General features: G+C 49.6%; 1 protein-coding gene and 1 long non-coding RNA gene across 5 annotated transcripts in view; one reads left to right on the top strand and one right to left on the bottom strand.

Annotated features, from left to right (window-relative positions):
- Positions 1 to 21,478, top strand: part of STX1B (syntaxin 1B) — a 49,448-nt gene that overhangs the window by 16,352 nt on the left and 11,618 nt on the right. The window contains exons 3-10 of one of the 4 annotated variants that reach the window (XM_084630208.1): positions 1,335 to 1,434; positions 2,102 to 2,176; positions 2,325 to 2,398; positions 3,830 to 3,938; positions 5,209 to 5,282; positions 5,634 to 5,771; positions 8,180 to 8,290; positions 18,232 to 20,484. In XM_084630208.1, coding sequence (XP_084486334.1) covers positions 1,335 to 1,434; positions 2,102 to 2,176; positions 2,325 to 2,398; positions 3,830 to 3,938; positions 5,209 to 5,282; positions 5,634 to 5,771; positions 8,180 to 8,290; positions 18,232 to 18,372 — 822 coding nt within the window. In that variant the 3' untranslated portion in view covers positions 18,373 to 20,484. Of the gene's footprint in view, positions 1 to 1,334; positions 1,435 to 2,101; positions 2,177 to 2,324; positions 2,399 to 3,829; positions 3,939 to 5,208; positions 5,283 to 5,633; positions 5,772 to 8,179; positions 8,291 to 8,856; positions 8,996 to 9,373; positions 9,481 to 18,231; positions 20,485 to 21,478 lie in introns of those variants that run through there. The other 3 variants (XM_084630209.1, XM_084630210.1, XM_084630211.1) reach the window with 3 other exon arrangements.
- On the bottom strand, positions 4 to 18,234 carry LOC311521712. Its single transcript, XR_014711955.1, has 3 exons — positions 16,596 to 18,234; positions 9,255 to 9,359; positions 4 to 82 (listed from the first exon to the last, which is right to left on the bottom strand). It is a non-coding gene; the product is annotated as an uncharacterized lncRNA (long non-coding RNA).

Genomic DNA, 21,478 nt, shown 5'->3' with positions numbered 1-21,478 from the left:
AGATGAAAGGCTGCTCTTCATATGAGTTGGTCCCGGTTTCACTGGGAGTCTCCCGGAATCGGGCTCTGTCTGCCGGAGGCTACTGAAGCCAAACCGGGAGATTTTAGGCACTAAAAGTTCGTCGGCGCAGCGGGGCTAAGGCAGGCTCCTTGCCTGCCCTGGCCCTGCGCCTCTCCTGGAAGTGTCCGACATGTCCCGTGGCCTCTGGAAGGGGAGAGGGACTCCGCGCACTGCCCCTGCCCCGACCGCCGACTCCACGGATCCCACTGGCCGGGAACTGCAGCCAATGGGAGCTGCGGGGGTGGTGCCTGCAGGCAGGGGCAGCTCGCGGAGTTCCCTGCCCCCCCTCCAGGGGCAGGGCGCGGAGTCCCCTGCCATGAGCCCCCTCCTGGAGCCTGCACCCCACAGCCCCTCCTGCACCCCAAACCCCTGCCCCAGCCCAGAGCCCCCTCCAGCACCCAAACTCCCTCCCAGAGTTTGCACCCCAACTCCCTGCCCCAGGCTCAGTCCAGAGCCCCCTCCCACACTCCAAACCCTTCGGCCCCAACCCAGAGCCCGCACCCCCTCCCACACCCCAGTCCCCTGCCCCAGCCTCGTGAAAGTGAGTGAGAGTGGGGGAGAGCGAGCGACAGAGGGAGAGGGAATGGAGGGAGCGGGATGGGGCCTCGGAGAAGGGGCAGGGCAGGGATGGGGCCTTGGGGAAGGGGGAGGCGGGGGTGGGGGGCGGAGCAAGGGTGTTTGGGTTTGTGTGACTAGGCAGTTGGCAACCCCAGTCCTACTCCTCACCCAGCTGCCATACCCCAGACCTGGCTGCATCTTAGCCCCTTAGCTCGCGACATGGGGTTTCTGTGTAACCTGAAATAACTCCTGCCAAGGCAGGTGGTTCTGAATTAGCGTGCAGCTGGCCTCATTAATATTCAGACAGGGTGATTAACAGGCAAAGGAGCTCACTAATGATGCAGTTTGTCCTTCGCACGCAGGTGGTGATGTCGTAAATTATACACCTGGCCTAGTTAATTCTGCAGCCATGGCGGGTAGGGTGCGGGGGGCAGGAGGAAGTTCATTTCCAACGCCACAGCATGGAGCTAGGGGGCGATGTGGGACAAGACCCAGGGCCTTAGCCCAGCACCCCCTAGTGCTGCGCTGGGGCATTGGGGCCAGCATGGAATGCCAGGGGAGAGCGCCCCCTACCAAGCCCCCCGCCCCGCTCCCTGCGGCGCGCCGCCCCCCTCCGAGCCCCCCGCCCCGCTCCCTGCAGCACAGAGCCCCATCCTGGTATGCCTGGAGACTGCGGTTCCCTCCGTGCATGTATCTGTCCGTCTGTCCACCCCCAGGTGGAGGAAATCCGCGGCTGCATAGAGAAGCTGTCGGAGGACGTGGAGCAGGTGAAGAAGCAGCACAGCGCCATCCTGGCTGCTCCCAACCCAGACGAGAGTGAGTTGGGGTGCCCCAGGCTGCGGGGGGGGGGTCTCTGAGCCCCATCGCCTCCCTGCTCTGCTGGGGGGAGAAGAGGACGGAACCTAGAGGAGTCCATCCACCCCTTCCTTCCTCCTTCCTTCATCTATCAACCCTTTCACCCCTTTACCGACCTACCGACCTACCCGCATACACCCCCCTCTGTCTATCCAACCCTCTCCTTTCATTCATCCCTGTCCGCCCATACATCCCTCCCCCTTCCTCCTGCCATCCGTCTCTCTGTGCCTTCATCCCTCCCCACCTCCAGCTATCCATCCATCCCTCTCGCCTCCTCGTCCACCCATCCGTCTGTCTGTCCACCAGCCCTCTAGCCAGCCCTCCATCTGCCTACCCAACTGTCCCTCCCGCCCTCCATCTCTTCGTCACTCTGTCCCTCCATCCCTGCCTCCATCCTGTGAATGCACCTACCTATCCGTAGCCACGCTTCTCTCCATTCACCCTTTCTTCACCCCACTGTTCCAGGCCCCGCCCCCCGTGTGGAAGGGGGGCAGGGAGGGGACGCCCCGGGGGGGGCGTGCCCGCCATGGGGATCCCAGGGGGCCAGGAAGGTGGCCTCAGCCCCAGTGTGGGAGGCGGGCATGGTGGAGACTCTTCCATCTCATGCCCCTCTCCTCCCCTCGTGCAGAGACCAAGCAGGAGCTGGAGGACCTCACGGCCGACATCAAGAAGACGGCCAACAAGGTGCGCTCCAAGTTGAAAGGTACGAGCCCGCGTGGCCATATTGGCTGGTCCTGCACGCCCTCCCCTCCAGGGCATGTCACTCCGCCCTGAGAAATAGTCCCCTTCTTCCATGCCAAGGGGTCCGCGGCTCTCACGCTGCTCCTCATGTCTCTCATGTCTCTCCGCAGCCATCGAGCAGAGCATTGAGCAGGAGGAGGGGCTGAACCGGTCCTCGGCTGACCTGCGGATCCGTAAAACACAGGTATCCCTCCGCCCTCTGCCCCCCGACACAGGTATCCCTCCGCCCCCCCGACACAGGTATCCCTCCGCCCTCTGCCCCCCGACACAGGTATCCCTCCGCCCCCCCGACACAGGTATCCCTCCGCCCTCTGCCCCCCGACACAGGTATCCCTCTGCCCCCCCGACACAGGTATCCCTCCGCCCCCCCGACACAGGTATCCCTCCGCCCCCCTGACACAGGTATCCCTCTGCCCCCCCGACACAGGTATCCCTCCGCCCCCCCGACACAGGTATCCCTCCGCCCCCCCGACACAGGTATCCCTCCGCCCTCTGCCCCCCGACACAGGTATCCCTCCGCCCCCCTGACACAGGTATCCCTCCGCCCTCTGCCCCCCCGACACAGGTATCCCTCCGCCCCCCCGACACAGGTATCCCTCCGCCCCCCCCGACACAGGTATCCGTCCCTCCTCGGCGCCCCCAATTACAAGTATCCCTCTGCCCTCACTCCCCCAAACACAGGTATCCCTATCCCCCTCCGCCTTCCTCTCCCCAGACACAGGTATCCCTCCGCCGCCCAGAAACAGGTATCCCTCACCCTCCACAACATAGGTATCTCTCCACCATCACCCCCTACCCCAACACAGGTATCCCTCCGCCATCACCCCCCCAACACAGGTATCCCTCCACCCTCACCCGCCACAACATAGGTATCCCTCCACCATCACCCCCTCCCCCAACACAGGTATCCCTCTGCCATCACCCCCGCCCAACACAGGTATCCCTCACCTTCTCCAAACACAGGTATCCCTCCGCCCTCACCCGCCACAACACAGGTATCCCTCCGCCATCACCCCCCCCCCAAAACAGGTATCCCTCGCCTTCCCCAAACACAGGTATCCCTTCGCCCTCACCCTCCACAACACATGTATCCCTCCGCCATCACCCCCCAACACAGGTATCCCTCCTCCATCACCCCCCCCAACACAGGTATCCCTCCACCATCACCCCCCCAACACAGGTATCCCTCCGCCATCACCCCCCCCAAAACAGGTATCCCTCCGCCATCACCCCCCAACACAGGTATCCCTCCGCCATCACCCCCCCCAAAACAGGTATCCCTCCGCCATCACCCCCCAACACAGGTATCCCTCCGCCATCACCCCCCAACACAGGTATCCCTCCATCTTCCCGCCCCCAATATCCCTCCCTCCTGAAGCCCCAGCCTCAGCATCATCAACTTCTGGAGCCATCCTCTCTCTTCCATCCCTTCCTTCCCCACCTCTCCAGCTCTCTCCCATCACAGCTCCCCGCAACCCTCCCTCCACTAAGCCGAGGGCGGATCACTCACAAGCTCACTCAGCACCACAACCCTCCGCCACCGAAGGGAACCAAAAAGAAATCGTCCCGCTCTGCGTCGCTCACAGTGTCTCCCTTCCCCGCCCCCTCCCCCCAGCACTCCACCCTGTCCCGTAAGTTCGTGGAGGTGATGACGGAGTACAACGCCACCCAGTCCAAATACCGGGACCGCTGCAAGGATCGGATCCAGAGGCAGCTGGAGATAAGTATGTTTGGATTCGGGGGGGAGGCCGTTGCAGGGTGGGAAGCTGTGGTTGTGAGTGTGTGTAAGAGAGAGTGCGGCACTTCCCCTTGCCGGTGGGAATCAGGGCCCGAGGGGGGGGGGTGTGTGCGCACCCTCAAAGTGCTGAGTGACCCCAGTGCCCCAGTGCGGCGCTAGGGGGCGCTGTGCTGCTGGGAGCGGGGGATCAGCAGGGGGCGCTCTCCCCGGGCAGCCAGGGCCGGCCCCCACACCCCAGTGCGGCGCTAGGGGGCGCTGTGCTGCTGGGAGCGGGGGATCAGCAGGGGGCGCTCTCCCCGGGCAGCCAGGGCCGGCCCCCACACCCCAGTGCGGCGCTAGGGGGCGCTGTGCTGCTGGGAGCGGGGGCTCAGCAGGGGGCGCTCTCCCCGGGCAGCCAGGGCCGGCCCCCACGCCCCAGTGCGGCGCTAGGGGGCGCTGTGCTGCAGGGAGCGGGGGCTCAGCAGGGGGCGCTCTCCCCGGGCAGCCAGGGCCGGCCCCCGCACCCCAGTGCGGAGCTAGGGGGCGCTGTGCTGCTGGGAGCGGGGAATCAGCAGGGGGCGCTCTCCCCGGGCAGCCAGGGCCGGCCCCCACACCCCAGTGCGGCACTAGGGGGCGCTGTGCTGCTGGGAGCGGGGGCTCAGCAGGGGGCGCTCTCCCCGGGCAGCCAGGGCCGGCCCCCACACCCCAGTGCGGCACTAGGGGGCGCTGTGCTGCTGGGAGCGGGGGCTCAGCAGGGGGCGCTCTCCCCGGGCAGCCAGGGCCGGCCCCCACACCCCAGTGCGGCGCTAGGGGGCGCTGTGCTGCTGGGAGCGGGGGATCAGCAGGGGGCGCTCTCCCCGGGCAGCCAGGGCCGGCCCCCACACCCCAGTGCGGCACTAGGGGGCGCTGTGCTGCTGGGAGCGGGGACTCAGCAGGGGGCGCTCTCCCCGGGCAGCCAGGGCCGGCCCCCACACCCCAGTGCGGAGCTAGGGGGCGCTGTGCTGCTGGGAGCGGGGGATCAGCAGGGGGCGCTCTCCCCGGGAAGCCAGGGCCGGCCCCCACACCCCAGTGCGGAGCTAGGGGGCGCTGTGCTGCTGGGAGCGGGGGATCAGCAGGGGGCGCTCTCCCCGGGCAGCCAGGGCCGGCCCCCACGCCCCAGTGCGGCACTAGGGGGTGCTGTGCTGCTGGGAGCAGGGGCTCAGTGGGGGGGGGGGATTTTGCTTCCATCAGCCCTGGAGCAATGGGCCAAGGCCACTGACCTTCTATCCCCTTCACAGCTGGCAGGACAACCACCAATGAAGAGCTCGAAGACATGCTGGAGAGTGGCAAACTGGCTATTTTCACTGATGATGTGAGTGTCAGGACTGGGATGTCACCCGAAACAGGGCTACCCGTGTTCCAGACTTGGATTGGAGACCAAGTCAGTAGCCCAGTGCAGCACTAGCGGGTGCTCCCCGCCCCCCCCCGGCAGTCAATGCTGAACCCAGTGCCCCAGCGCTGTGTTTTGGGGGCGCTGTGCCACTGGGGACAGTTGCATTTCAGCACAGGGCGAGCAATCCCCATGTAGCGTAGCAGTGTGCGCTGTTACCCTGCTGCCCCACCCCAGAGGTGGCTGCATTTCAGCAATGGGTGAGCACTAGAAGGCCCTGGGGGATGGTGGGACGCTCGTTTCTATAATCCAGACTCCCTTCTGCTTCCACAGATCAAAATGGACTCACAGATGACGAAACAGGCTCTGAATGAGATCGAGACCCGACACAATGAGATCATCAAACTGGAAACCAGTATCCGCGAGCTGCATGACATGTTTGTGGACATGGCTATGTTGGTGGAGAGCCAGGTTAGAACCTGCCGTGTTCTGGGTCTAGAGTGGGCTTCAGCCTAGAATCCGCAGCCTTCTCGATGGTGGGGCCCAGGAGCTATGGTTAAGAACCTGCAGAGTTCTCGACCTTGGAGCCCAGGAACTATTTTCAACAGCCTTCTGCATCGTAGAAACTATGCACTGTGATCTAGAACCCCAAGAGTTCTAGATTGTGGAACCCATAAACGATGGTCTAGAATAGTGGTTCCCAACTTTTTCTCTGCTGTGGCACAACTTGAGCTCCAGGGGCTCTTCCCCTCCCCTCCCCCCAGCTGGCATCTGTAGGAGGGAAGGGGAGGGGCAGAGGAGCCAACCCGTTGCTCACACAGGAGGGGAAGAGGGGAAGAGAGGGATATTGAGCTCTGATTGGTTGCTCCACCCCTGGAGGAGGCAGGTCAGTGAGGCAGATGACCAATCAGAACGCAGCTTTCCCCCTTTTGTAGTTTTTCAGAAAATTCCCTGGCACCCCTGTTCAGGCCTGACAGCACACCATAGGGAAAACACTGGTCTAGAACCTGCAGGCCCTGGGGGATGGTGGCATGCTCGTTTCTATAATCCAGACTCCCTCTGCAGGGAGACTGCAGGGTTCTGAACCTTTGGCCCATATTATCCACAGCCTTCTGCATCATAAAACCATATATTGTAGGCTAGAACCTACGGAGTTCTAGATTGTGGAACCCATGAGCTGTGGTCTACAACATACAGGGTTCTAGACCTTGGACCCATGAGCTATTGTCTAAAGTCAGGGTCCTAGAACCCATGTACTCTAGAACCTGAAGAGTTCTGGATTGTGGAACCCATTAGCTGTGTTCCAGGGTTCTGAACCTTGGGGCCCATAAACTATTATCCACAGTCTTCTGCATCTTAGAACCCATGCGTTTTTCCTAGATCCAAGAGAGTTCTGGATCAATGAACCCATGTGATATGGTCTGGAATGTATAGGGTTCTATACTGTGGAACCCAGGAGATTATTACCTCAAGAGCATTCTGCATCTTAGCACTCAAGAGTTATAGTTTAGAACCTGCCGCTATCTGGACCATGGAACCCAGAAATAAATCTCCAACCAGCAGAATTCTAGATCATGGAGCCCATGAGCTATGCTCTAGAATGTACAGGGTTCTGTACCTTGAACCCATGAGATTATTGTCCAGTCGACATCTGCATCCCAACAGCCTTCTGCACCTAAATGCAACAGTCTGTGTTCTGAATTACGGAATCCATGCATTATGGACCGTTCTGGCATGATAAATCCAAGAATGAACTATTATCTAGAATCTACAGCCTTCTGCACCTTAGAACTTAGATGTTGCACTAGAAAACCCAGAAAGTTCTATATCATGGAACCCATGAAACATAGCCCATAATTTACAGGGGACTGTAACCTAGAACCCCTGAGATTATTACCTCAACCTGACAGCTTCATGAATCTAAGCCTCCATGATCCAGAACCTGCAATGGCAGTCTAGAACTGATAACGTTCTGGATTTCAGAGCCCATGGTTGGCTTCAGCATTTCAGGATTAGCCAAGTTCTCAGTCCTTTGAGCCACTAAAACCTCAGAGGTCTTTTGCATTACAGAACAGTGAGAGTTCTGGATCGTGAAAGACATGAGCAATGGTCGAGAACATAATGCATTCTGGAACGCAGGACACTTGACAGCCAGATGGGTTCCCCAGTCTAGAACCCAGAGAGATCTGGATGGTGATGCTTCTGAAGATACTTACAGCTGCATGTGCTCTGCCATCTAGAACCCATAGCATTCCAACACTCTGGGGCCAGGAAAAGTGCTAGAGAGAGTCTCCAGATGGTGGATGCGCTATCTTACACCCTACCGTAAGGTGACGGTCCACTCTAGAACTCTTCTAGAACATCAGTGGATCGAGGGTGCACGTTCTTGGTTCCAGAATGTACAGCGTTACAAGTTCTGAAACAGACTCACCAATCTTTCAAAGGTTCTGGCACCCGGGAAGCACTAAATGGGGCTGCTTTGTAGAGTCCAGCAGGGGCTGCAAAGGTGTCCCATGGTGTGCGTTTTTAAGCTCACAACAAGATTTCCAATTCAGCCGTTGGCTTCTCTCCAAAGGGCTGCCAGCCAAGGCCCCATTGTGATGTTGTGACGGGGAACTCTTCTCCCACGAGAATCTGGACTGAGGCTCATGAAACTCGTTGCACACAAGACTCAGAAAAGCTTTCAGATAAAATTCACTGCTGACTTACAGCACCTTCCTAGAGGGGAAAGGCCCAGTGTCCCATTCTCTGCCCCCTTGAGCAAGCCAATCCCATTTTGGAGCCAATGCCCCCTGCAGGGCAAAGAGCCCGGGTCCCATTCCCTGAGATGGCCAGTCTTTCTGTGCTGGTTTACCCCTCACCTGGGCTCTCTGTTTCAGGGGGAGATGATTGACCGCATTGAATATAACGTGGAGCACTCTGTTGACTACGTGGAAAGAGCTGTGTCCGACACCAAGAAAGCTGTAAAATACCAGAGCAAGGCTCGGAGGGTGAGTGCGGGGATGGGGCTGGGGAGGGGTGGACCCAACCTGCTCTGCAATGAACCCCCTTCAGCTGGGGAGAGAGGCTGAGACCCCACAGAAACCCATACACATATCTTGTCCGTCACCACCCAAGGCAGGTCATCCCCGAGAGCCTCCTCCCACAGCAGAGAGGGAGACGCCCCACCGGAGCCCCTCTAGTCAGTCTCCTCCCTTCTCCTGTCTCCCTCTCTCCATCACTCCATCCCCAAGACCTCTCCACACCACACACTTTGTTAATTTTGTGTTTGGCAGTCTCTGTCTATCCACTTCCTTCTGTCTTGGCCCCCACTTCCCCCAGCTGTCGAAACACTGCTATCCCATCCCTGGCCTCCCCCACACCCACAGCTCTGCCGGTGCCCCTCACTCCCGACCCACAGCCCTCTCCTGTCCCAGCCCCTTGGCAGGGCAATGAGGGATCTCTGTCAGACTGCCACCTGGCAATGTGAATAAACAGATGTGATGAGTCCAAGAGCGGGAGAGGAATGATGCTCCGGGTGAACATGAGGCTCAGGGACACCCTTTGTTTCCATCAGGAGATGGAGAGATCTAAGGAACTGAGGACCCCTGGGTTCTAGTCCTGGTTCTAAGAGGGGAGTGGAGTCTAACAGGATGGAGCCAGGGGAAATAGGAGCCCAGACTCCTGGGTTCTATTCCTTATTCTATAGATGGATGGTGATTTAATAAATCACCTTTTTGTGCAATGGAAATAAATAAGAACAGCTGGTGTCACTCGGCCGTCGCTCCATTGGGTTCAATGGGGCCAGATCCCCAGCTGGGGTCACTCGGCCGTCGCTCCATTGGGGTCAATAGGGCCAGATCCCCAGCTGGGGTCACTCGGCCGTCACTCCATTGGGGTCAACAGGATCAGATTCCCAGCTGGTGGGAATCCATGTAGCTCCTGTGATTTCCGCCAGCTGAAGATTTCACTCACCTGCTCATTGTCTTGCTGATGCCCAGTCCAGCCATGAAAGTATTAAAATAGCCATTAACATCTCTCCTTCCTTCTCTCTCTCTCTCTCGCTCGCTTCCTGGATCCCTGGGGTAATGTAGAAGAAAATTATGATTATAATTTGTTGCGTGGTCCTTGGTGTAGTTCTTGCTTCCTCAATTGGGGGGACTCTGGGGTTGTAAATTAAAGCAAAAAAATATATAATAATAATAATAATATAATAATAATTTAAAGAAAAATTGTACATGCAATGGATATAACAGCACATGTTCCAGCTACCTATACATACATTCCTTGGGGGTCAGCAAATCTAAGTTTCTTGTTCTCTGCCATCTTTCCATCCATCTCTCCATCCCCCAGAGGCCTGGGTTCTCCCCAGATCTTCTGACATCCTTGACCACTGGTAGGAGGGCGTCGATTTGTCTCATAACCAACCTTTGGGTTCACAGTGACCCAAAGCTCCGGTTCCTCTTCACATCAGGGCTTAGCCTGGAGGGACGGTGTGGTGATCTGTCCTTTGTTAACGCTATCTTGTTTTGGGTTCTGCTGGGGATGGTGTGGCCAATAGTAGAGGGGAAAAATACCAGTAAAATACATGGGAAACTAGTATAACAGGATATTATACTGTCAATACTAGACTGTTAAGGAATGCCAGAGTGGTTACCAATCAGTTGCTATGAAAAAAAATACCAGTTTATTCTAGGAAATACGACAGTACCTGACTCTTACACTGTCAATATTAGCCCACTGAGGAAAAGAGGGGTCGTTACCCATCAGTCATTTGGAAAAAATACCAGAGAAGTATATGAAACATTAGAGCAGCAAACTATTACAATATCAGTACTAAAATATTAAGGAATATCAGAATGATTACCAGTCAGTCACTGGCTGGGGTGGGGGGGGGATGACAGACTGTTACATAAAATACTAGAGTAACAGGAAACAGTGTTCATACTAGAGCATTGAGGAATTCAAGAGCATCCAGTTATACCTGAGGATGAATGAAGCACGATCCCAAAATACTAATAGTAACATACTAGTCCTGCATTAACATATTAACATATAGAGGAATGCTACAGCAGACTCCAGTGCTACAGTATCAATGCTACGGTATCAAAACCGCTAGAGTACAAATACTGTCGTTCCAAAGAATGCTGCCATACCTCAGAATACTTCAATATAGATTCATAGATATCCAGGTCAGAAGGGACCACTACGATCACCCAGTCCGACCCCCTGCACAACGCAGGCCACAGAACCTCACCCACCACTCCTACAAAAAAAACCCTCAGATATCAGTGTTACTGCATCCAGGTGTACGAGAGCAATGCTGCTAAAGTGCCCAAGAACCCAAACTGCTTCTACTGCAGTACCCAGGAATAGTGGAGTATTTATGCTACGCGAGCAAGAATGCAGTAGTCATGAAGACTGGAGTAGCAATACAACAGTATGTAAGAGTGTTCAAACTGTCCAGATGAAGTCATCCCTCATCAGAAGATATGAGAATACTACAAAATACTCCAGTTTCTAAAGATACTCCAGTATGCTTGACTTGGGGAAGCACGTGGCTATTCCAGCTCACGCCTATTTCCAATTACACATGCCAGGAATGGTTGCCACTATGTCAGGTGTTATTGAAAAAGAAATGAGCATTACTACAGAAATGCTACAAAATCAAATAATACTCCAGTATTCTAGATGGGGAGATCCTAACGTTCAGCCCCTCCTTTGCATGAGAGCAGCTATGAACAAAAAATATTATTAAGTTATTAATGATCAGGAAATGTATTACACTATGCCAGAGTAACAATCCTGGGCCATTGTAAAATATACTAGAATAATGTACACTGACAAGGCAAATGACACAGTACTTGAGGGTAATAAAACAGTAATACATGATCGCAAATACAACAGCCTTAGGAAGGATATTACTGTGGTGTCCTCGTGCAATGTTGGCTCCTATAACCTAAGCCCTCACAAAATACTGGAGTATAAGTACCAAACAGTACACCCTTATAAAACACTAGAATAATATTCTAAAGTAATAACAGGTCCCAAATACTAAACTCTTGTAAAATTCTAGAGTAATAATGGCACCCCAAAATGCTAACGCCATATAAGATACTAGAAAAATAAGGGCTCCCAAATACTACAACCTTATTATAATTCTGCAGCACTATAGAGTAATAATGGCTACCCAAATATTACACTCTTATAATACATTCAGGTAATATATAAATACTGGACATACAGGTTTCTGGGGAGGAAAATCCCACCGTATTTTAGACTAATAGTGGTGCCCAAATACTACACCTTTATAAAATTGCTTGGATACTATACGTAATGACTGGTAATTATTAGTAATAAATGCTAAATTGTATGTCTATGGAAAAATATCACGGTATTCTAGAGTAATGGGCTACACATTTATTTAAAAATACCAGAGTTATATAGAGTAATATGGAATATGTAACATTATGCCTAAGAAAAGAAAAAATACAGTATTCTGGAGTGAGAGTAAGTGGCCAAGTAAATACGTCCTTGATAAAAATATTAAAGGAATATGGAGTAAAAATGGATATCCAAATAGCATCTCTTTGAGAAAAATACTACGGTAGTCTTCAGTAACAATGGCTTGCCAAGATTTACACCACTGTAAACATCTCAAATATTATACCCTCATTTTAAAAGAATCATAGAATAGGGCAATGGGGGTCCGGGCCCTGTGGGGGACCATGAGCAGGTTTCAGGGGGGCCGCCAAGCAGACTTGCTGGGGCCCAGGGCAGAAAGCCGAATTCCCACTGCATGGGGCTGAAGCAGAAGCCTGAGCAACTTAGCTTCAGAGTGCCCCTTGTGGCATGGGGCCCTGGGCAACTGCCCTGCTTGCTACCCCCTAATGCCGGTCCTGGCTTTTATATGCAGAAAACCAGTTATTGTGGAACAGATGAGACATGGAGTTTTTATAGCATGTTTGTGGGGCCTCAGAAAGAAAAAGGTTGACAACCCCTGGAATAGAATATAGTAACAATGAAACCCAAATACTACATTCATATAAAAATATTGCACCAGGGTATATTAGTAATAGCTCTGCGGGTAATACAATTATAGTACAGAATAATAAGGGCTGTTCAAATATGCCCCTGAAACAATATTGCAGAAACCTAAAGTAATATTGGATAGCCAAGCAATACAGAGCTAAAAAATACTACAGTATTCCAGAATAATGGTAGCTCTCCTAATACAACATTCTTATAAAAATGCTAAATCGCTATAAATTAATAATGGATGCCTAAATACTTTACCTTTCTATGCTATATTCGGAAAAATTACGACAGTATACTACGGTAATACCGACCCTCCAAATATTACACCCTTATAAAAGATACTGCGGTACTCTAGAATGTTACTGTTTTCCAAAGAATGCTCCCTTAAGGAAAATACCGAGGCAATATAGAGTCACAGTGAATGCTGAAATATTGTTTCTCTGGAGAAAATAATACAATATTATAAAGCAATCATGGCTCCCCAAATACTATACCTTTTATAAAAATGCTAGAGTAATAACAGATGTCCAAATACTGCACAGTTCTAGAAATGTAAAACTAATCTCGAGTAATGCTGGCTATATTTGATTGCTGCAGTAATCTAAAGCAATACTGGTCCCCAAATACTATAGCTCTGCAAAATACTGTGGTAGTCTTGAGTAATAATGATTATCCAAATATGGCACTCTTATAAAGACCCTGGAGTATATAATGTAATAGTGGCACTTAAATATAGCCTTGTAAAAAGTACGATAGTAATCTAGAGTAATAATGGTTCTCAAACGCACTCTTGTAAGAATACTAGAGTAATTTTGAGTCATAATGGCTCCCTGAAAAAAACACTTATAAAAATATTTCAATGATATAAAGTACTCATGACTCCAAAACACACTTTTGTAAGAATACTAGAATAATCTAGAGTAACCATGGCTTGCAAATACAGTTTGGAAACAATTCTCACTCTAGATTATGCGAGCATTTGTATACACTAAACTTCTATAAATAGTGATCTAATTAACAGTGGCTCCTGAATACACTTCTAGACTAATTTAGAGTAATAATATCTTCCAAACACACTTTGGAAACAAATATTACTCTAGATTATTCTTGTTTTCTTTAAAAAAATACTTCTCTAAGAATAGTAACCGAGAACAATAATGGCTCCCAAATACATGTTTATAATAATACTATAGTAAGTTAAAGTAATAGTGTCTCCCTATCAGACCCTCAGAAAATCATGGAGTAATGTGGAGTAATAACCGGTCCCAAATACACCCTTGTAAAATACTAAAGAAATTGGAGTATTTATGGCTCCCAAGTATGCCATGATAAAAATACTGGAATAATAATGTATCTCCAACGGCTAGTCCTCCCAAATTACACTGCAGCATTCTGGAGTAATAGCCCCAAACGCTGCCATGTCACTATGGTATTGGAGCTCATTACTCTAGTACAGTGGAGTATTCCTACAAGTATCTGGGGCAATTATTCTGGGATGCTGTAAGGAGAGTGGGTTTTTTTGTGGTGGGTAAGGTTATCCCAGAGCAATATCAGCCACACCTGGGTATTAACAGTCTTCAAGGCACCCTACGGCGGAAGTATCTTGTGGCCAAACGCTACTGAGAGCTTTGGCCTCAGGAGGGAATAGGCATAAAGGAAGGGACTAGATTGCTACAAACCACGTGGTGGGACTGTGGCTGGTCCCTCATCCCAGATGGAGGGGTGATCACCCGTCAGGCTATGAGGAGACACCCCATCAGGACCCATCTAGCCCGTACCCAACTGGGGCACAATCATCCCTGACCATCTGCTGCCCCGGAATCCTGCTTTCCAATGTCCCAGCAATGGGGCGACATAATTCTGTCCCTGTACCTCGTCCTTACCCACTAGGTCGTCTTCCTGACTACTGTGTCACACTGTTGCATTTTATAACATACGTGGGTGCACGCACACACACACACACACATATATATAGTGTGTGTGTGTGTATTTCTATTTCCATACATATGTGTGTGTATTCACACCCATGCTATACACAACACATTTCTGCATGCTGCATATTGTATACATTAACGTATGTGTATCTACCTATATGTATATGCGTAGGTGTGTATTTACTTATTTGTGATTTTGTGTGTGTGTGTGTGTGTCTGTGATTGTGTGTGTGTGTATATTTGTGATTGTGTGTGTGTGTATATACACTTACACATTATATATATATATATGTATGTATATATAATTCTAGTTATGCTATATAAAACTATATCCTGTGACTAGGTAGATAGATTGAGATACACACGGTGTATACCACATATCTGTGTTTGAGTCTCCAGCTCAGTGGCTATAGCCACAGCTGTCGGTGCAGCTGTAGCGGAGAGTCAATCTGCTGTATTTGAGGTGGGTCCCACCGGCCCGCTCTCTGACGGGGAGTGGGGGCCTCCTGTCTAGATCAGGGAGAAGAGTGAGGAACATTGTTGTGTGCCGAGCAGACATAAACACACCAAATATACTATACAAGCAGGGTGGGCCCGGACTGGGGCCAGGTCCCAGCTGGTGTCATTCAGCTTTGCTTCACTGAAGGCAAAGAAGGTGGTTCTTTTATACCAGCTGGGGATCTGGCCCAGTGGGTGTGAGAATATATTGGAGGCAACGTGTATGTGTATGTACCGGGATAGATAGGTAGATAGATAGATATGCATATGTGTATATTTGTATCTTAAATATCCTACAGATGTGTGTGTGTGTATATATATATATGTGTGTGTGTGTGTGTATAAACAAATATTAAATATACTATAGATGTCTGTATATGTGTATGTATTAGATATATTATAGATGTGTGTATATAAACACGAATATTAAATATGGTATATTGAATTAAACCTCTATAATATATTTAATATTTCTAGTGTGTGTGTGTATATAAAGATACACACATATACAGCATATTTACTGCTTATGCGTGTATGAGTATAGACAGACACATCTATAGTATATTTCCTATATATCTGTATGCCTGAGTCAATATATTTATATTTAAGATAAATACACACATCTATCGGGTATTTAATATTTATGTGTATATTCATATATCTAAAGATACATAAAGACACATCTACGGCATATTTATTATGTGTGTGTAGATAGTATATTTCTTATGTATCTGTATGGGTGCAGATATATTGCTATATAAATATAAGTACACATATACAATACATGTACAATATGTATTTTTATATATATTTATATATATAATATAATAATAAAATAATATATATTTCTATATACAATATGTATATTTATATATATACAACGTATATAATACATGTACAATATGTATATTTACCATACATATATCTATATCACATATATATCTCATATATAGATATATATACATAGATATATGTGTAAATATTTAGATTTATATACACACACACATACATATGTATAGGAAATATACCATATGCGTCTATATCTATCTTTATATAAAAATATATGCATAATATCTTTACTATGTGTATAATATTTATATATATATGTTGTATATAAATAAATACACACATACATATATAGTACATTTACTATAGATGTTTATCTACCTTTATGCACGCACACACATATATAAATATATAAAATATCCTCTGTGTGTATCTTTATGTATAAGTATATAGCTACATTCCCATATCATATAGCTATACTATATATGTGTGTAACTATGTATACACACATATATCACAAATATACTATATACCTATGTATTCATACACACACAGTGTGTCAAAATATACTAGACACACACACACACTCACATACAGAGCCAGAATCCCAGCTGGTACAAACGATGATCGTTCCATGGATTTAGCACCACTAACCATTTCTATCAGCTGCGGCTTGGCCCCAGGATCTAGCCGTTATATGTAGTATGTGATCTGTGTGTGCGCTCACAATCCCTGTACCCACCTACACAATCTCCATTCCTCCGTGTCTGCATTCCCAGCCCACCTTCCAGAAAAAAAAAAAAAGGAACAAACCAAACTTAGATTTTTTGATCTTTTTTAAACAAAACACAAAAGCGAACAAAAAAAAAAAGCCGTTAAAAAAAGACTAAAAAAACAAAACAAATGCGGGAGAAAAATTCCTACCGAGTTGTCGATGTCCCTCGACTTCCCTTTTTTGGGTATTGAGCTGTGTATTGTTTCAATGTGGGCTGTTTTCCTGTAATCTGTGGTGTGTTTGCTAAGAAACAAACAAACAAATAACATCTTCATTTTTTCTTACCTTCCTCCCTTTCCTGTTTCCACTTCCGTTCTCTTCCTCTGGCCCTCTTCGGTCTGTGTGGCACGAAAACATTTTTAAAAAGACAAATGAACTGGGAAAAAAAACAAAAAACACTCACATTTTCCCCCCTTTTGCTGCTTGGAAACATGTAAAAGAACAGCCAAAATAAATTAGTTTTCCAATCACCGCATGATCTGGGATCCTGTCTGGATTTATCGCTCCTCTATTTCCCCTACCCCCCACCCCCATTATTTGCTCCGCTTTGGATCGAGAGAGTTTTCCCCTCCCTCTCACTGAACCTGAGAGGAACCAATGTTTTGTTCCAGATGGGAGCTGTGAGATGGTTTTGGCCAGATAAATAGCAACACATCACACGCCTACACACGCACAAAGTGAACTGAGGATGTACAATAGTGAGTGGTGGTGCAAATGCACCCGCCCACCCATAGAGTGAACCGATTCGGGGGGGGGGCGTGCAAAACAAAAGTGCATTCTCGCACACACAAGGCCTGATTTCCTCCAGCAGGAGGCAGCATTTCACACGTACACACAGAGACACATAGACCCACCCCTTCATGGCCAGTTTGATGCAAACCCCAACAAATAAAATCACCTCCCACGGCTGAGAAGGTGGGGAGCTGCTACCATTCCTCATAGACAGGGTATCTCCGGGGCAGATATAATTCCACCTACTGAGTGAAGAACATATCACCCCTCTTCTCTACCCCCCCAGCTCAGGCAGGCACCCTGGGAGCGCCCCAAAAACTAGCATCCTTCCCTCTGAGGGTGCAGGGTGGAGGATTCCACTCCACAAAGCCCCATAACCTTCCCCCGTAGGTCAGGTTTTCCAAACCTTTTCTCGTTTTTGTTGCTCTCCTCTGGACTGTCTGCAATTTGTCCACGTCTGGCCTAAAGTCACAGGACTCCAGCTGAGGCCTGAGCAGAGCGGGACAATCACCCTCTGTGTCTTACCTACGACACGCCAGTTCATACACCCCAGAATGACATTCGTCATTAGCCTTTTTTCAGAACTACATCACATGGCTGATTCAGCTCCAATTTGTGACCCACTGTCACCCCCAGAGCCCTGCCAGCCATCTGACCCCCTATCCACTTAGTCCCCATTTGGTAGCTGTGCGTTCAATTTTTTCCTTCCTAAGTGAAGTACGTTGAACGTGTCTGTATTGAACATCCTGGTGTTGGCTTCAGACCAATTCTCCAACCCGTCAAGGGCGTTTTGAGTTCGAATCCTGTCCTCCAAAGGGCTTGCCACCCCGCCCAGCTCGGGTCATCTGCAATTTGAATAGCGCACTCTCCTCTCCATTAGCCAAGTCATTCACGAAAATGTCAGATGGGCTAATACCGGACCCAGGACTGACCCCTGCAGGAGACGCCCACCTGACCCTGTCACCTCATCCATGTGAGGCACACCCATGATCGCCACCAGATCAATGTGCGGCCCTGGATTTAACAAAGCAGCCAGCGCGGGGTGACTGTGGTGGCCCTGTTAGGCCCTGATCATCAACGCAATATAGGCTCCTAACTTCCTTGAAGTCCGTGGAAATGAGCTGAATGAAATACAGTCGAGGATCCGGATTTTATAAACGCACAACAGGCTTTGCTTTTGTGCCTGCAGGTACCGATTCAGCCAAGCAGCTGGTCAGAGCACGAACGGGATGGATTTGCTGGCATCACCTCTCCGGTCCTATGCGCCCAAATCCATCCCTGCTCACTGCGGCACATAAACCTGCCTTTGAGATGCCGACCTGCCGACTAGCGGGAAGAGTCGATGGGCTTTTGAGTGTCTTGTCCGATCCCTGCCCGGAGCCTAAAACCCTGTGGCTAGCTCACGTGTCTTCCAGCAAGGCGGCCAATCGAGAGCTGACGTTTCGGGCCAATCCACCGCTTCCTTTCGGAGCGTCTCTGCCTTTGGATCAGACTCAATGTGCCCTTGGCTGCTTCGTGGAAATCTGGGCCGCCCGTCGATCCCGTCGGGGTTCATGGGACGGCTTGCTTAGGCGAAGGACGTAACGAGAACAATAAGTGGCTTCAGATTTAAGCACGCGCATAAAGTTAAAGGCGTTCACGGCCCCCGTCAGTTTCAGCCGGCGCCTCAGTTTCGGCAGGATCCCAGGCCCCATCCTGTTAACAAGGTCACCTCCCACCCCCACTCCTCTCCTTCCTTTCCTCTGGGTCTATTTTGCCATTCGTTCCTTCCATCCCTTCTGCTGTGTGTAAATATTAACTGAGGAGCACGACGGGTCATTTCCTTTTGCCTGCTGAGTTGCTTTTTCCCCTCTGAATGCGCTTTTCCCCCCACCCCCAGCCTGGTCGCGGAGCATTCGAGTGTCACTTCTGGGCATTTGCTTCTGAGTTTTTAATCTATTTGTTTTAAGTCTTTCTTTCTTTTCTTTTCTTTTTTTCATTGGAAAGCAAATGAATTGTCTGATTCTTCCGGTTTTCAATGTCTGTCCTAATGTGCATCATTAAAGCCAGCGGCTAATTGCTCAACCTTGTCCCACTCAAGCAGGCGATCTAGTCTGTCCCTTGCATAGCACAAGCCAGAGAATTTCATCTGGCAACCCCTGAACTTCACCCAGTGATTTACATTTGTCTGAAGCACATTGTCCAGAAAGTAAATGATTTAAGACAACCCAGATCTTTTAACTCCAGGCTTTGCTTTGCTAACATAGACTCACCAGCCAGGCTTTTCAGAGAGTTTGATTATGTATATGCAGAATGCAGACGTTTCATTTCATTAGACATTAAAGGCCCGAAGAGATCATCCAGTCTGACACAACCCAGAGAATTTTCCCCCACCCCACTCTGCCCGTGATTCCTGCATTACCTTGAGTTTGAGCAAGAGGGTAGCCCGTGGAGACACAGCCAATGTCAAGCTACACGGTGCCAAGCTATGGAGAATCTGTTGCATCTTTCATGTTGTTGACGCTGAATCTTGAAAGCCCATGAGATCAGCTTTAAAATATACCAAATGGTAGGTTATCGGCCTTCCATTTTGTTAACACTGCATTTTGGAGCTTTTCTCTACAACCCTATTGACTAAAAACTTGGTTTTTAAAAAACAGTTTGACAGCTGAGATTCCCCCGTCATCACAGGACACTGGGGCTTTAGAGTGAGTGCCAGTTGTCGAGAGAGTTGCAACGAAAATCTCCAGAGTTGGCCACGCTGCCGTGAAAAAATTTGTCCCTTGTTTCTGGCCTGAATTTGTCTGATTTCACCTCTCAGCCACTGGGGCTCCTTCTGGAGATAATGCACAATCAAATCTAGCACAATTTGTGGCTTAAAAATATCAAGTTGAACTTCCCTGTCCCCTATAAAAAGATGAAGATTCACCGGCAAGGGTTAGACTTCAGAATTTACCAAATCGGGAGAAGATCACAGCAATCCCTCCTTAAAATTAATGGTCAGATTCATCCCAATACAACTCTTCCACCAGCACAATAGATTAGGATTTAGTCCCATAGGACCAAACAATTTGTCTCAGTAAGAATAAATATTTTGGGGCTAAAATATTGGGGTGAAATTACACTAAAGCGAAAAAATAGTCAGTCTTCATCTCATTCATTGTGCCCATCAGCAAAGTGATCAAAGATTAGAATTTGATAGGAGCACACAGTTTGTCTCAGCAAGCATGAATATTTATCAGGTGAAATCCATGCTCAGAAAAAACCCAGGAAAGAGCCACAAGATATTTTCATCTCCTGCGGAAGGTTTAGGACTTAATCCCTGGCTTGACTGGAATTGTAATATTTTTTCTCTGCAAAACTTTTGTCTCACGGGTTTGAAAAAAGATGCTTGCATGTTTTAATGAAAAAAAAAACCTAAAACATAAAAAAAAGAACAAAAAAAAAAACCCCCCACCAAACCTGGTTTGAGATTGTGGCGTGTACCCTTTATTCTTCTGCCTTGCGCTCTGCTCTCCTCTGGAACGAGAGAAAAAAACAAAGCAAAAACAACGAATGAATGAAAAAATTTAAAGTCTGTGTGGGTTCAAAAAAACCAAAAAAAAGGACTCAAAAAGCACCTGTCGTCTGTTGTCTGTTTTCCTTTGGTTCTCATGGTTTCTGGTGGTGCCTTTTGGTTGTGTCAGCTCTCCACAACTTTCTCTCTCACCCGCTGCGCCTTTCTGTCTGACACACTGCAATCTCTGAGCAATCTCCTTATGGGCGCTCGCCAACTTTCTAGCTGGTGCTCGTCGGTTCTTGGCAACTGTCCGGCTCTCTCCAATTCTCCAGTGCCTCTTCCTGTCCTCAGCTCGCTCCTGTCCCCTCTTCCTCTCCAGCTGTCCCTTCCAGGCCCTCATCCCCGTCTTGGCCCACCCTGTGCTTCCATTCGGGCCGAGCGTGCGGACCCCCCGTCGGCCCGATTTCACGCCTGCCTTGGCTGGGCATCACGAGATGGAATCAGGGCCGGTCTTTCGCCACCGTTCCCTTTATAGGTTTTCATAGAGGTGGGGGTATTGACTGGGGAGGGGGGGTCACACACAGGACTCATGGGGTGGGGGGGGGAGTCAGACCCCCTGATCCCAGCTAAAGCCAAGAAAAGGGTTCTTGAGCTGAAAAATGTTGACAACCCCCCCATATAGCAACCATCAACAGTGTAACAAATGGTCCCCCACCCGAAAGAGAAGAGTGAGGGGGGATTTGAGAGCTGCTTTCAACTACCTGAAAGGGGGTTCCCAAGAGGATGGAGCTCGGCTGTTCTCAGTGGTAGCAGATGACAGAACAAGGAGCAATGGTCTCAAGTTGCCGTGGGGGAGGTTTAGGTTGAATATTAGGAAAAACTTTTTCACTAGCAGGGTGGGGAAGCACTGGAATGGGTTCCCTAGGGAGGTGGTGGAATCTCCTTCCTTAGAAGTTTT

This window comes from Lepidochelys olivacea (assembly GCF_965140295.1).
Source record: "Lepidochelys olivacea isolate rLepOli2 genome assembly, chromosome: 6".
NCBI classification, from domain to species: Eukaryota; Metazoa; Chordata; order Testudines; family Cheloniidae; genus Lepidochelys; species Lepidochelys olivacea.
The sequence above is the reverse complement of the archived record's forward strand: the minus strand, read 5'-3'. Positions and strand labels throughout refer to the sequence as shown.